At 39.3% G+C, this 13,606-nt stretch overlaps 2 protein-coding genes across 4 annotated transcripts in view; both read left to right on the top strand.

Moving 5' to 3' along the window:
- The window catches only part of LOC145456189 (kallikrein-6-like), a 33,513-nt gene that overhangs the window by 10,377 nt on the left and 9,530 nt on the right, over positions 1 to 13,606 (top strand). The gene's annotated exons all lie outside the window — the stretch shown is intronic.
- LOC145455941 (uncharacterized) overlaps positions 9,220 to 13,606 on the top strand; it is a 46,186-nt gene continuing 41,799 nt past the window's right edge. The window contains exons 1-7 of the mRNA XM_080333972.1: positions 9,220 to 9,280; positions 9,532 to 9,699; positions 9,908 to 10,026; positions 10,233 to 10,350; positions 10,418 to 10,528; positions 10,945 to 11,064; positions 13,447 to 13,599. Coding sequence (XP_080190098.1) covers positions 9,220 to 9,280; positions 9,532 to 9,699; positions 9,908 to 10,026; positions 10,233 to 10,350; positions 10,418 to 10,528; positions 10,945 to 11,064; positions 13,447 to 13,599 — 850 coding nt within the window. The remainder of the gene's footprint in view (positions 9,281 to 9,531; positions 9,700 to 9,907; positions 10,027 to 10,232; positions 10,351 to 10,417; positions 10,529 to 10,944; positions 11,065 to 13,446; positions 13,600 to 13,606) is intronic.

Genomic DNA, 13,606 nt, shown 5'->3' with positions numbered 1-13,606 from the left:
ACCGTCAAGGCGTCAGCTTATATTCTCTTGCAAGTCATCGTCGAAATTCTTGGAAAAGCCACAGAAGATATTGATTTTATAGGATTTATTTATCATTTGATTGCTCCAGTTGATACATTTGGTGACGCTTAAAAAGACAGCATGTGCTTCAGCATTGTGGCATAATGTGACCTGAGTCGTCGCACCACAGGTATCGTGTACTGTACAATGTACATTAATATATCACTTAGCTGAAATGTATTGATGGAATCAGCAATATGCCATCACGTGACATCATAGGTTCACGTTCGCGTTCACACAGAACCTTTCAGAGGTTCACACCATCCATTAGGAACTACCGCATCAAGGTATATTGCAACAACGAGAAGGATCGCTTTGATATTTTTTCTACTGCGGGTGCTTTGAAATCTCATGCAGCGTACACTCTCAACGAAAAGCGTGTGTATACACAGTACACACCGTTGTACCACCCGTGATATATGGGTCTGAACATACACCCATGGTCCACGAAACCGGAGTCAGCGATCGTTCTGCGGTAGTGTCTCAGTGGACTACGTCACGTGTAAACAAATTGAATGTCATTTTTCATTAACTCCCAGGTCTGCTTGCTTCTGATGATTCATAACTTAAACATTCTACTTTGTATCGAATTACTCAGATGCACGATTTTCCCAGCCTGCGGTAAGCACGCGCTATCGGCAAAGGTAACGACAATTTTCCAAATAAAATAGGAAAATGTCAATGCCATCTGCCAAAATTTGCAAGGTTTCGATAAGTCGAATATAATCAACCGAAACTGTAACTGGGGTGCGTGAAAATAACAGAGAATAACTGACAGGGTTGTAACCAAGTCGCAGAGGTGGTCAGTATCGAAGTACTTCTACTTTTTTGAAGTACTCAAGTAGTTTTCATCTACTTTTGGTACTTACTCAAGTAGATCTGATTTTCGCTACTTCTACTTCTACTTCGTAATATTTTGTGATCTACTTACTTACTTTTCGCTATTTTCAGTTTGTCAAGTAGAAGTAGTTTAATCCACCAATCAGGAAGACAGCCTGAGGAATTTAGGGACTTTTTTCACGGAATATCAACATTAAATTTTCAGAAAAGTGTAGTAAAGCACAGAATTTTCGTCGCGCTTCGCGCTCAGTAGATATGGAATAACCATTATGATTTCACGAAAGTATCGGTGAATATAATTTAGGTAGCGGGTTGACGTGGTTCCGTTCACACCGGATTGTCGCCCTTTGTCCATATGAAATATTTCTTCACATAATTATATATGGCTCATCATACCGTTTGAAACCAATGTTTCACAATCTGGCATTTACCTACTTATTGTAATCTAGCAGTCCATCGCGTTTCCTAATCTGGAAAGGTGGATTCTGACTTTTTTTTAGTTTTAGAGTTGTTTTAGCATACCACTTTTGAAACTTTCTGGACTAAAGACATGAAATATATTTTCCGCTTTTAGAAGCAGTATTTATATTTCACTTTCAATCCCCCGTATCATATCATTTGAGTTCTAATTAATATCGGTATTTCTGTCTGGATAACATACATGTTGAAGTATAAAAGCAATTGTAGTAATGGCTTTAATTTCCGGAAATATAGCTACACAAGATGGCATTTTTACGATCCACCATATCACGTAAAGTCTTTACACCGTATCCTATACAACTTCTCCGTATTGCTCTTCGGCTAAACTATGCGCCTTATAATATTGGGAAGTGCGCCATACCGTGATGTTTTCTAAAACGTGCTGTTCGATTAAACAGAGGATTAGGCTAGTATCGCGTTTCCATATCAATACTATCATTTTCATCCCATGATGCGGACGAATGCTTATGCTGTCGAAAATTGAATACCTCCTGGTATGCATCATTATGAATCAAGCTCGGCACCTTTCGCATAGCTCAATTTGCACCTTTTGACAATCCCTGCGAACGAATTACGATCGTTTTCACAACTACTTACTTACTTGAGTAGATTTAAAGTCAGTCAATGCTACTTCTACTTCAAGTAGTTTTAGGTTGCTTATGGAAGAAGTAGTTCTACTCGTAATTGAGTAGATTTTTTCGTCTCTACTTCTACTTCTACTTGAGTAGCTTTGTTGACTACTTTGATCACCTCTGCCAAGTCGCATGGTTCCGAGTCACGAGTCAATCTTACTTTTGTGGTTTTGAGTCGAGTCAGGTCGAGTCATTTTCAATTCATCACCGAGTCGAGTCCGAGTCCAAGTCACCGTTTAAAGGGTCAAGTCCGAGTTATAGTATTGAAGTTATGTTCATCCCATGTTTTCAATCCTGCTTGGGTGATATCGAATTCATTGCTTGCCAAACATGCTTATTTTGTCTCTATCAGAGTCTTGGCACCTGTTTATTTAGGTAGTTTTTAAAATTTAACCAGATTCAATGTTCATTTAATGCAACATAACAATTTTATCAAGTAGCCACCAAGTAAAATAAAAAAGAAGTAATTTTGAACAGCCCTATTGTACAAACATCACACAACATCAGCCATTCATTATTACTCACGTGCACAATGCACATACCTAACAAAACGTCAAATGGACGGAGGCTATTGTGTGTTTTCACAGACAGCAGATCAAATCAATGAGTCACACTTCAAAAATACTAAAGTGGAAAGGAGATCCTCAGATATGTTAAAGCGGTATGGCCTTAGTTAGAATAAATCCACATCTACTGAATACACGTTCCACTGGTATGCACCAGATGCAGGAATTGACAAGCATTTTTGAACCACACTGAAGAGCATACTCATTCTTTCTAGTCGCTCAAAAATGCAAAGAATCACCACCTTCAATATATATATATCGGCTTTCAATTAAATAAAAGGGCAAAAGAAAACAGGAAACTAAGGAACATCAAGATAATCAGTTTTGGGCCCTTATTAAGCGCCTCCAGCGTGGGCGGTCGTGGGCGTCTTCGAGCGATAGCCCGCGTTGCGCTAGCTCGGTCTCTATTGTTGAGCGCCATGAGGCTCTATTCCAGCCACCTCTGCGCCATGGCTCCGTCGGAATGTGGTTGATGATGGCGGCGGCTGGTTGATCGTCTTGATGCCGCACTAGATGACCGATTAAGCGTAAGCGTCGTTCAGCAGCCAGCAAACGGCATGGGACCGTTTTTGTGAGTTTGCGCAGAGCATTGGTGGATATGTGCTCCGGGTGGTGGATGCCGAGTGCGTAGCGGAGAAGTGCATCGTAGTTGGCGTTGAGTGTCTTAGCCAGCTTTTCTGTCAGCGTGAGTGCTTCATCAAATCTACACATAAGCTTATCAGTATCTTCCTATATATATATATCGACTTTTCAATTAGATTAAATAAAAAGGGCAAAAGAAAACAGGAAACAAAAGAACATCGAGATAATCAGTTTTGGGCTCGTGTTAAGCGTCTCCTCCTAGTAGGCCTACTTCACCATCTGAGTCATTTCACTAGCTCTAATTGAACTTTGCTTCGATTGTTTGCTTGTATAATTGAAAAGTCTTGAGTACTTTGATTGCGGAGGATCTATTAACTCTTCATCACTGGATGATTTTGTACAATGCAATATGCATTGCTACTATGTAACATTGTCTGTTGTTTTTACGGCGGCATATCTGATATCAGACGAGTGCAACAAAAGCAGTGGTGACAAATAGCGATGTCGGCAGAATTCGTCAGATGCGTTGATCTAACCATTACGATTCGCAAATTTCTTCATCTTCAAGTCATATAAAATAAGCTGAGTCAATGACTTGGGTCGAGTCATGCGTAATGACTCGAGTACAAGTCGAGTCAATCCAAATATTGACTCGAGTTGAGTCGAGTCATTTTCCCATTTCAAGAAAATGACTCGAGTCAAGTCGAGTCACAAAAAAATCGTGACTCGAGTCTGACTCGAGTCATTACAACCCTGATAACTGATGGTATGCACTGTAAATCCATGAATGTAAAATAACAGTATTTATCGCATTTCACCATAAAGTGAGATTGTTAATCAGGTAAACAACACTTTCAGTCCAAATTGAGCTTTTACGCCCTTTCTATTATACGTCAAAACGAGTCAAATACACTAATCCTAGGGTTTCATTCAAAACAAATGGTTGTTTAAAACGCTTTGTTTAAAACATGTTTTAAGCAGTGTTTAAACAAACGCCGTTTTAAAAAAAAATTGTATAATTATGCCATAATTGTGTAAAGGCTTTCCAAAAAACATGTTGTATGAGCCTCAGAACGACTACCACCCGATAGCCGCCGTATACGATATGGGATGGTTGGTACCCTCAAAATAGTCGGCTAAACCATTATAGTACGTAGATATTTCGTCAAAGGAGCTACCCTACATTTTCCATTGTCTATGTCGTTCCACTATGACGCCACAATTGAATATTCGTGACGTCATTGCTTTAAAAACAAAACAAACAAAAACACACAATAAAAACATGTTTTAAACAAGGGCTTTGTTCTAAACATGTTTGTTTTAAATGCAACCCAAGATATACCTCAGGGGTATAGTAGGTTCTGTTTGCGTTGCTATACGGTGTTGCTAGCGTTGTGTTTAAAGTGTAGCGACCCTGATACGGCGCTGTAGACCTAATAGGGACGTCGTTGTTTTACGGTTCGGAACCCCTCTCGTCAGCTACCCGCTGACCCGCTACCACCAGCATGCTATCAAGAACATCCCACGAGTATTTACAAGTTACCAATTCAATTACAAGCCAAATCTTCAAATACAACCAAATACTCCAATCAGTACCTCACACAGATATACAGGTACTACGCTACACTGCAACTGCCCAGTGCACAAGCATTGCAAAGCTCCCTACTGAGAGAGAGATTGCTGAGCGCCTAGCAGGATAGCTGCGGATACCAATTTACGAGTCTTAGGTATGACCCGGCCGGGGATCGAACCCACGACCTACCGCACGAGAAGCCGGACGCATATCCATTACACTATCTCGCTCGGTGTACAACCTCACACCAGTGTTGGGATGACTCGAGTCATGACTTGACTCGAGTCAGACTCGAGTCAACTTTTTCATATGACTTGACTTGACTCGGCGCTTCAGAAATGCGGATTGACTCGTGACTCGGAGCAAAATTTACGAGTCAATTTCAAGTCATCAATAAGTAAACGGTGTCGACTAAATTACTGTATCATGTGTATATTCGGATTATTCGCGATACGCCGGTGACACTTGTGAGAGCAACCAGTCATTCCCTTGTTGTTTCACTGGTCCTCCATTGTTACATCACAAATAAATTGACCGCAAACGAAATCATCTCAGCTTACGTTGTGGTAGTAGTAAGTAGATTAATAACAACGTATCTCTATTTCTTAGACGGCTCAGTGCTTACATTGCGCATGGCTCACCTTTACCAACCCTGTTGTATGATTTAAATCGAATGAATATAGTTTATGCATTTATTCTCACGAATGTGTAGATTGGTAGTGTATTATTGTACCATATCAATTTGTTTAAGCTTCTCGAGGCTTTGTATTCGCCCCTCTGTTTTGGCAGATAACAGACTGTAACATGTAACTTTACAGTTACTCACGTATTTTATTAGCAGTTCTGCGTGTGCGTGTGCGATACAACGCCTTTTTCATGTATCTTTAACTTAATATTCGCTATTTGATTCAAGATATATGACTAATTAATTTGTCTTTCACACAGCTGGCATATGTTACGACTTTGAATCATCACTCATACTTCGAAAATTCAATTTGACTAAAGTTGTGACTTGACTCGAGTCACCTCCAAAATCGAGTGACTTGACTTGACTCGAGTCACTTTCGAAAATCGACTGACTTGACTTGACTCGAGTCAAAATCTACAATGACTCGAGATGAATCGTGACTCGAACGTAGTGACTTGATCCCAACACTGCCTCACACTTCAAACCACGTGCAGTCAGAAACGCGAAGAACATTCTACCAGCTTCCACGAAGAAAGCTCAGACTAGTCAATCAACGGTGACCAAACAATGCAATCACTGAGCCATTACATTAATCAATTACCAGGATGCTACAAAAGCAAAAATGATTAAAAACAATAAGTATGATCAATTCCTCAGGCATGAGCCTTGTATTAAAGTTCAGTTAAGCTAGGTTTATTAGTAATTTCATAGTTTCAAAACACAACAAGATAGCGATAACATGAAAAGAGATGAATGATTCGAGGACTGAAATGATACGCTCCTGGTCGCTAAGAGTTGATATATCAACGAGAATGAATGCTTCGATAGTATTTTGCACTGCGGAAGGCAGTAAACCTCGATTGGTCGTATCGTATGGAAATGAGATATCTGTGGAGTCGCGATCGACTCACAGCATTTTCACAAGGACAAACGAAATAGGCATGGTCGACATTATTCTAAATACTCTTTAGTGCAGGGATTCTCAATCTTTTTATCATCGCGGAACCCCGTTTCGGCCGTCATGGACCCCCCGCGAGCCCCCCGTTTTAGTCAACATTTGGGTATATCATCGTGCAAATATTAAACCATGGGTTAGAGATAAACAGCAACAAAATGACCCTTCTTGAAAATAACATTTTACTGTATATTTTGAAATTGGGTCTTTCACTATTTCAAAGCGAATTCTGTAGTTGCATTTCTGGAAATACGCGGTGCGTGTCTTGAAAACTCGCGCCGTCGATTTGATACAAACGAGTGCCCAAAATCCATTTCCACGATATCTTTGGGTATGATCGCATCATGTATGGCACCAATATAACGTCCAGCCTATATTCATTTCGATCTAGCAGCTCATCTTGAAGTTATTCTGTAATGGCGGATACGCGTATTACATGAAAAAAATGGATTTGCAAACATTTGTTTTCTAAAACCCCCACAAAACATATCTAAACAGTATCGTTAATTTAAAAATGAAATAGTTATCTTGCAAGCAGTTGCGAGTAAATCAATACGAGAAGTTTGACGCGATGCGCATAACATCGCATTTACGTCTTCGTATCCAGATAATTATTTTCAAATTTATCTCGAAAACAGTCGATCGAAAGGGCATAAAAAGCAGGCCTGTAGCACACAGGTGACGCATATGTATGTCTGTGGACTGTAGGCAAATTTGATCATACGAGAATTTCCGTAAATTCAAATACATACGGTCGACGCGACATTGACGGAATGTTTTTGCATTTTTTAGTTGTTCTGAATCAATTAACTTGCTCGAGGGTCGGATTTGACCCGGAAAGTCCCGAGATCACCAAGTTATTGAGGTTTTATCAAATCGCATAGAGTTTCCGTTTTGCCCAATAAAGGTCATTCGATTACTCATTGGAAATAACGACTGTTGGTATGCACAACTGTAATGAAGTTGTCGGAGATTCTTAAAATCCATTTCTCTTTAATTTTAGACATGTATCCGAGCGGTTCGAATAGAAATCTAGAAATCTCTCAGGCCGGTTAATGGCACACTCAATCACAAGGTAATTTTGCAATAACAGAACAACAAGACCTGCTACAGAACTCGATTTGACTGCGAGTGCAGGTTTTTGCCACTTACGGCCTATAGAGTGCCTTCTGTATGGTAGTGTCTCTACTACAACGCTAACTATCAACTCTGAAATATATACTGATTTTGTGAACTACATTACAGGCCTACGTTGTGGATCACTATTGTGAGTGTAGTCAAGGCAGACCTTCGCTATTCTAGTTCGGTTGGATCGTAATTGTTGGTAACAAGTTCTGTTATACCAGACGACAAAATGCGAGGCATTTATCCGTGAATATCCGTGATAGATTCCTAATTTCATTGCAAACACTTTCACGTAGTTGAAGTAAATGTCCCTAATCACTTGTTTAATCAATCACAAGAATTTAAATCATGTAGAACACTCGCGGGTAACCGTACTCATAAAAAATGTCACATAGATGAAATACTATAAGAGATTTGTCCTCTGACTTCTACACATACCCGAGCCATGTTCATATAGCGTTACGTTTAGGGTTGCACTTGAAACAAATATCGTTTTAAAACACTTCGTTTAAAACATGTTGTAAACGGATGTTTAAAACAATGCCATTTTCCGAACGTTGTATAATGTATGTCATAATTGTGTAAATACTTTCAAATAAACATGTAGTATGAGCCTGTTACGGACGATTTGCACCCGACATAATCGAAGTATTCGATATGAAATGGTAAATGGTCGGAACAGTCGAAATCGTCGTCGGTTCAACAGTTATAGCACGTATTTATAGATCATTGGTACGAAATAGATGTTCTGCTGATGCCGACCGTAAAAATACTGCATAACGATGTAAATATGATCGAAGATAATTTTTTATCCATCTAAGACATGAGTCGGAAGCCTTTTTAGACAAAGGAGCCATATTCACCATATATTAACAATCGTCAATGTCATTCCACTATGACGTCACAATTAAAGATTTGTGGCGATATGGCTAAAAAACGAGAAAAAAAACAAAAAAAAACAAACAATAAAAAACATGTTTTAAAGGAGGGCCATCATTTTTGTTTTATATGCAACCGTAGTTACGGGGATTGTGAATAGCCGCTAGCCGGAAATCATTGCAAACAATAGAATCAACGATGTTATCCAGATGAATTAAAAAAATGGAATGGCATGTCTTTGGTAATGTGAATGTTCGCATCGGCATGCTAGTACAGTTGTTCATCCTTTGTGAAAGTGTCTTTACGGAATTTTTTTCTTATAATTTTCCGACGAAGATGAGAAATGTTCCGTACCGATCTGTCGACCATTTTACCAGTAAATAAGTCGTGTTTCGATTGCAAAACACCGAATTGTCCAAGCGCAAACAGTATTGAAACACCACGTCATTTTCGTGACGCGCGCCCCAGGGCAGTAAAATATATGGCACCGCTAAGTTACAGGGACGGTTGGCCATTTTGAATAAGAGATTGCGGTACTTTTCCTATTCTTGAGGGGCAAAAAGTATAAATATGCAATGATCATTGTATGCATCAGTAGGTTCCAATTCGATCACCTGTGCAAATGCTATGAATAAGCATACGATATACTCATTTGTTATTATGCGTTGAGCTGCCTTACGCTATAGGACAATTGCATACTCATGAAAAAACTCTTTTGTACTGTATATGCATGTCGCATGATTGGTCGTGTGTATATGTGTATCTTGGTCGACTAATAGTTGTATTTTGTCACATACCAGCACACAGACAAAATAGATATAGTAACTATACGGAAAGAGATGATTTTAACTCGATTGACAAAAATCGTTCTTCTTGCTTTAGTCGGATGCTCTACCATTGGTGAGTGCGTGAACCGTTTTTATGATGATTTGCACGATTCAAATTCAAACAGTTCGCGAATAAACTTTGCAGTGTACTTTCAAATCCGCCGGGTAAAAAGAGTATACATTGTAGTAGTCCATAAATAGTTTTGTATGAAAAAATGATTTATACAGGATATTATTTCGAGCGACACCCGAGCATATTGCTGCTTCGATATATTGATTCATTTTGCGTCTTTAAAATTCAATAACCTTACGTTTCCCATGCAGTGAATGGGAAAGAGTACATCGGGTTCGTCGTGGATAACACAGGATCGATGTTTAACGAGATTGTGGCAGTCAAAGATTGGATTACACAGTGCGTAAGCAGTCTCGGAATATGCGGCGACACTCCTAATGTCGTACGGGAGTGGCTTTCAGTCTCCTTCAACGATCCAAGTAAGCATACGGGTTTGGTTCATAGAGAGGCAAACATGGGATGATCGCACTACGAAATTGTAAACGATTGTGGCTTTCTTTAGCAATAGCTAGTGAGTACAAATGGTGTATATAGACGAATGGAAATTCATGACAACCCGAATACAATTCACTGTTCTTGTCCAATGCTGAATTGGTTTTTTAAACTACTCCACCTTTCCTTACGCAGCTATCGGAGCTCTTACAGGACCTACTGATAATACTAATTTGATAACTCAAGCAGTCAACGGGTATTTACCGGCCAGTGGTGGCGGCGATTGCCCGGAGCTGGCAATGAAAGGCTTGCAAGTAAGTTGGGTTTGATGTATTAGTGGCTCCACCTTCGTGTGTGCAATGTTATTCCCACAGTTGGAATATTATAGATTTGCATGAGAATCGTTTAATGTGTACGCTGTACAGTACAATATACTGTACGTGTACAGTCAAGTGCAGAAAATTGCATGGGTGATGGGAAATTTTTTCGACAGTCATAACAACTCGATTAAAATTTATAGAAACTCGCAGTAGGTATCCCCCTTGTCAATGACGGGTGCAAGATATTCTTCTTCTCGGACGCAACTCCAAAGAATCCCATACTGCTCTCGGCTGTATTCCAAATTCTCGCGGATAGAGGTGATGAAATTGTCGATAGCTATATAGTTATGAATGCAATATCCTAAGAGTTGATATTGTGGTGCAGGTTGTGACTTCGAACCGATTTTAACTGGATGCTGTGGGACGTGCCCGTCTTACTGCACCTCTCCGAATCCAAGACTTTGCATAGATGAGCTAAAGAAGTCCTTCGGTTCAGGTACAGGCATATCGAACTATAGTATTCCCTGTAATACTTCATGGCATTATATTGTGTTACGTGGTAGAGAAAATATATTCAAGTCCATGCCAAACGCTGAGTTTAGAAGCCCATCTCATCAGATTGATAAATAGCCTACACTTCATACTTCCTTTCCACTTAGGTTCTAGACGTTGTTAGTTGAATAAACGTTTCATAGGTGTATACATATTATTAATTTATTATCTGGTGCAGCTCATATGAAGTTTACACTTTAAACGTCATTTCTATTTTGATTCCGTTTCCGTTTCCTAAATGAGAAGCATAGAAATTCTATCTGCAGTAGATAAAAAGATTTGAATCATGTTACATGATATGAAAAAAATGCCTACATCAATCTACTTTTATTTAAACCTCGCCATTCTATCATTTCACAGAGGATGCCATACCACCGCTTTACCGTCTAGCGGCAAGAACTGCTTCCCCTGTGCACGTCGTGGCAAAGCCAAGCAGCTCGGCCGCCATGGTCACGACACTTAGGAGAGAAGTCTCGTTCGGTAAGAATGAACTTAACAGGTCGATTTATTTCAATATTATTCGTCGTATACTGTAACTAGTTGTGTCAGGTGTCATGGGGTAGCCTATATCCACGAGGATTGGTTAATATACCTCTTTTTCTCCCATTGAAAATTTGGTACCGAAAAGAGCTGAAGGACAGATTTACAGGATACGGCTGACGCTATGAGGTGAATCTGATGAATACATCAATGTACCGTCCAAGTAATTGCACTGTACGTACGGCCGTTCGTACTCCCTTTAAAATGCACGGGTTCGTATAGGTAGGCTATCCAGTTCAAACATTCCTATATTTGATTTCATTTCGATGCAAAGTGATTGATAAGGCGGAAAAGGGGTTGTTGTAATCGCCAATCAAAAAAATAATAAGCAACAACAACAACAACAACAATAAGAATAATAATAGATAAGGAGTATTGGAAGTGCTATGCGTGCTTTCTTACTTCATTTCATAATCTACGTACTTCGTGTATTGTACATCAAATGGATTGAAAAATATCGCCAAATGTAGTTAATCATTTGCATGTTTCGCGGCATGTAACGTCATTCGGAATCTGCGCTACTAAAACGCCAAACATCTGCTTTCCCAAAGACGCTATTCCATGAAATCATAAGTATTCTATCTACACTGAAAAACAATAAAGCTCAAGATCATGATCAACTACCTGTCATTATTGTGAAACACATTGGAATACACCTGGCAGATACCATCGCTAAATTATTCAATTTCTCATTTTCTCATTTTCTTCAAGAATATTTCCTGATTACTGGAAGATTGCGCGTGTGGTACCTGTATTTAAATGCTGGGACAAAACCAACGCAAGCAGCAATAGACCCATTTCGATATTGTCACCGTTTGCCACTCTGCTTGAGAAAATATTATTTCAGAGACTTCACAGTTATCTTAATAAAATGAATCTCTCAAACTCAAATCAATATGGTTTTAGAAATAACCACACAACCTCTCAAGCTATATTACGGGTCACCTCAAGAATATATGAGCTCATTGATTCTAAAAATGTTGCCACTGGCGTGTTTTTAGATCTGAAAAAGGCATTCGACTGTGTCAATCATTCCAAACTAGTTGCTAAACTTGAATTCTATGGTATACGTGGACTTGCAAAAATGTATTTCGAATCTTACTTGAATAGTTGGAAACAATTTGTTCATATTGGAACAACGCGTGTATAATTACTACCCATACAGACTGGTGTACCTCAGGGATCAGTTCTAGGGCCCCTGCTGTTCATAATTCACATCAATCATATTGGTCATTTATTGGACGATGACATCACGCTGTTTGCTGCACCAGTCTAGTTATACCGGGTCAAAAATTATCTGATGCATTTCACAGCATTAACACAAAGCTATCGTCAGAGTCAAAATGGATGGCATCCAACCAACTTCAGCTCAATGCCTCCAAAACCAAAACTGTCGTCTTTCATACACAAGTGAATCGCAGTGGAATTATAATAAATAACGCACATCTTGATACACATAAAACAGTTAAATATCTCGGCATTATTATTGATGATAAACTTGGGTGGTCTGATCATATCAACAATATAAAAACTAAAATCTCGCGTGGTGTCAGGGCTCTCTATCGCCCAAATTAATTCCTCATCAAATTCTCAGACCAGTGTACTATGCCTCAATTCACTGCTATCTCATTTATGGGACCTTAGTTTGGGGACCTGCTGCGAAAAAACATCTGCAGAAATTGCAAATCTTTCAAAACTGAGCCATACGTAGATATCATCTGGGTGAACTTCCACCACATTTTGATAATCTGTTCAACATACCTACAGAAACCCATCAACATCAGACCAGATTTTCTTCTAACTTGTCTCTATCTGTGCAACACGACTCTATCATTCAGTCAGTTTTATTGATGTCAATATTTGGAATAAGCTACCACCTAATCTCCGTAATTTAGACTCTTGTGCATTAAAAAACAATGTCTTCGTTCTCTTATCTCTACCTACCGCTAAATTGTATTTCGAATTGTTCCATGATACTGTGTCTTGTTTTTCTTTTCGTTCCTTCGTTATTTTTTTGTTTATTAATTATCAACAGTGAAAATTGCTGCTGTCCTGGGTGGCTCGGCTCTTTGTCATATCGAGCCTCCCGTCTATACCTTGCATGTCGCATTTCACTGTGTTAAATTTTTGTGGTGTAATGTTGATATGTAATATATACGAATAAAGATTCTGTATCTCTCTCTCACTCTACGTTTACATAAGCTATCTTAGCGTATTGAATCCACCACGATTTGGTCGCCATCCAAGCTATACATGCCATTTAAGACTGTTTTACTGTGTTAATTCGTCACCCCTTGAAATATTTTCTACCTCTGCTTTCAGGAATAGCCAGATGGGGACCTTGGTCAAGCTGCTCAGTTACATGCGGTAACGGTGTAAACACGAGAAGCTGCTACCACCGAGGAAAAGTAGTTGAAACAAGCAGATGTGGCGACGGCCCGTCGAAAAAAGATTGCTCCATGCCCGCATGTCCTCGTAAGAA

This window comes from Botryllus schlosseri, chromosome 14, assembly GCF_051294905.1.
Source record: "Botryllus schlosseri isolate E-star chromosome 14, Bs_hap1, whole genome shotgun sequence".
Taxonomy (NCBI): Eukaryota; Metazoa; Chordata; class Ascidiacea; order Stolidobranchia; family Styelidae; genus Botryllus; species Botryllus schlosseri.
The sequence above is the reverse complement of the archived record's forward strand: the minus strand, read 5'-3'. Positions and strand labels throughout refer to the sequence as shown.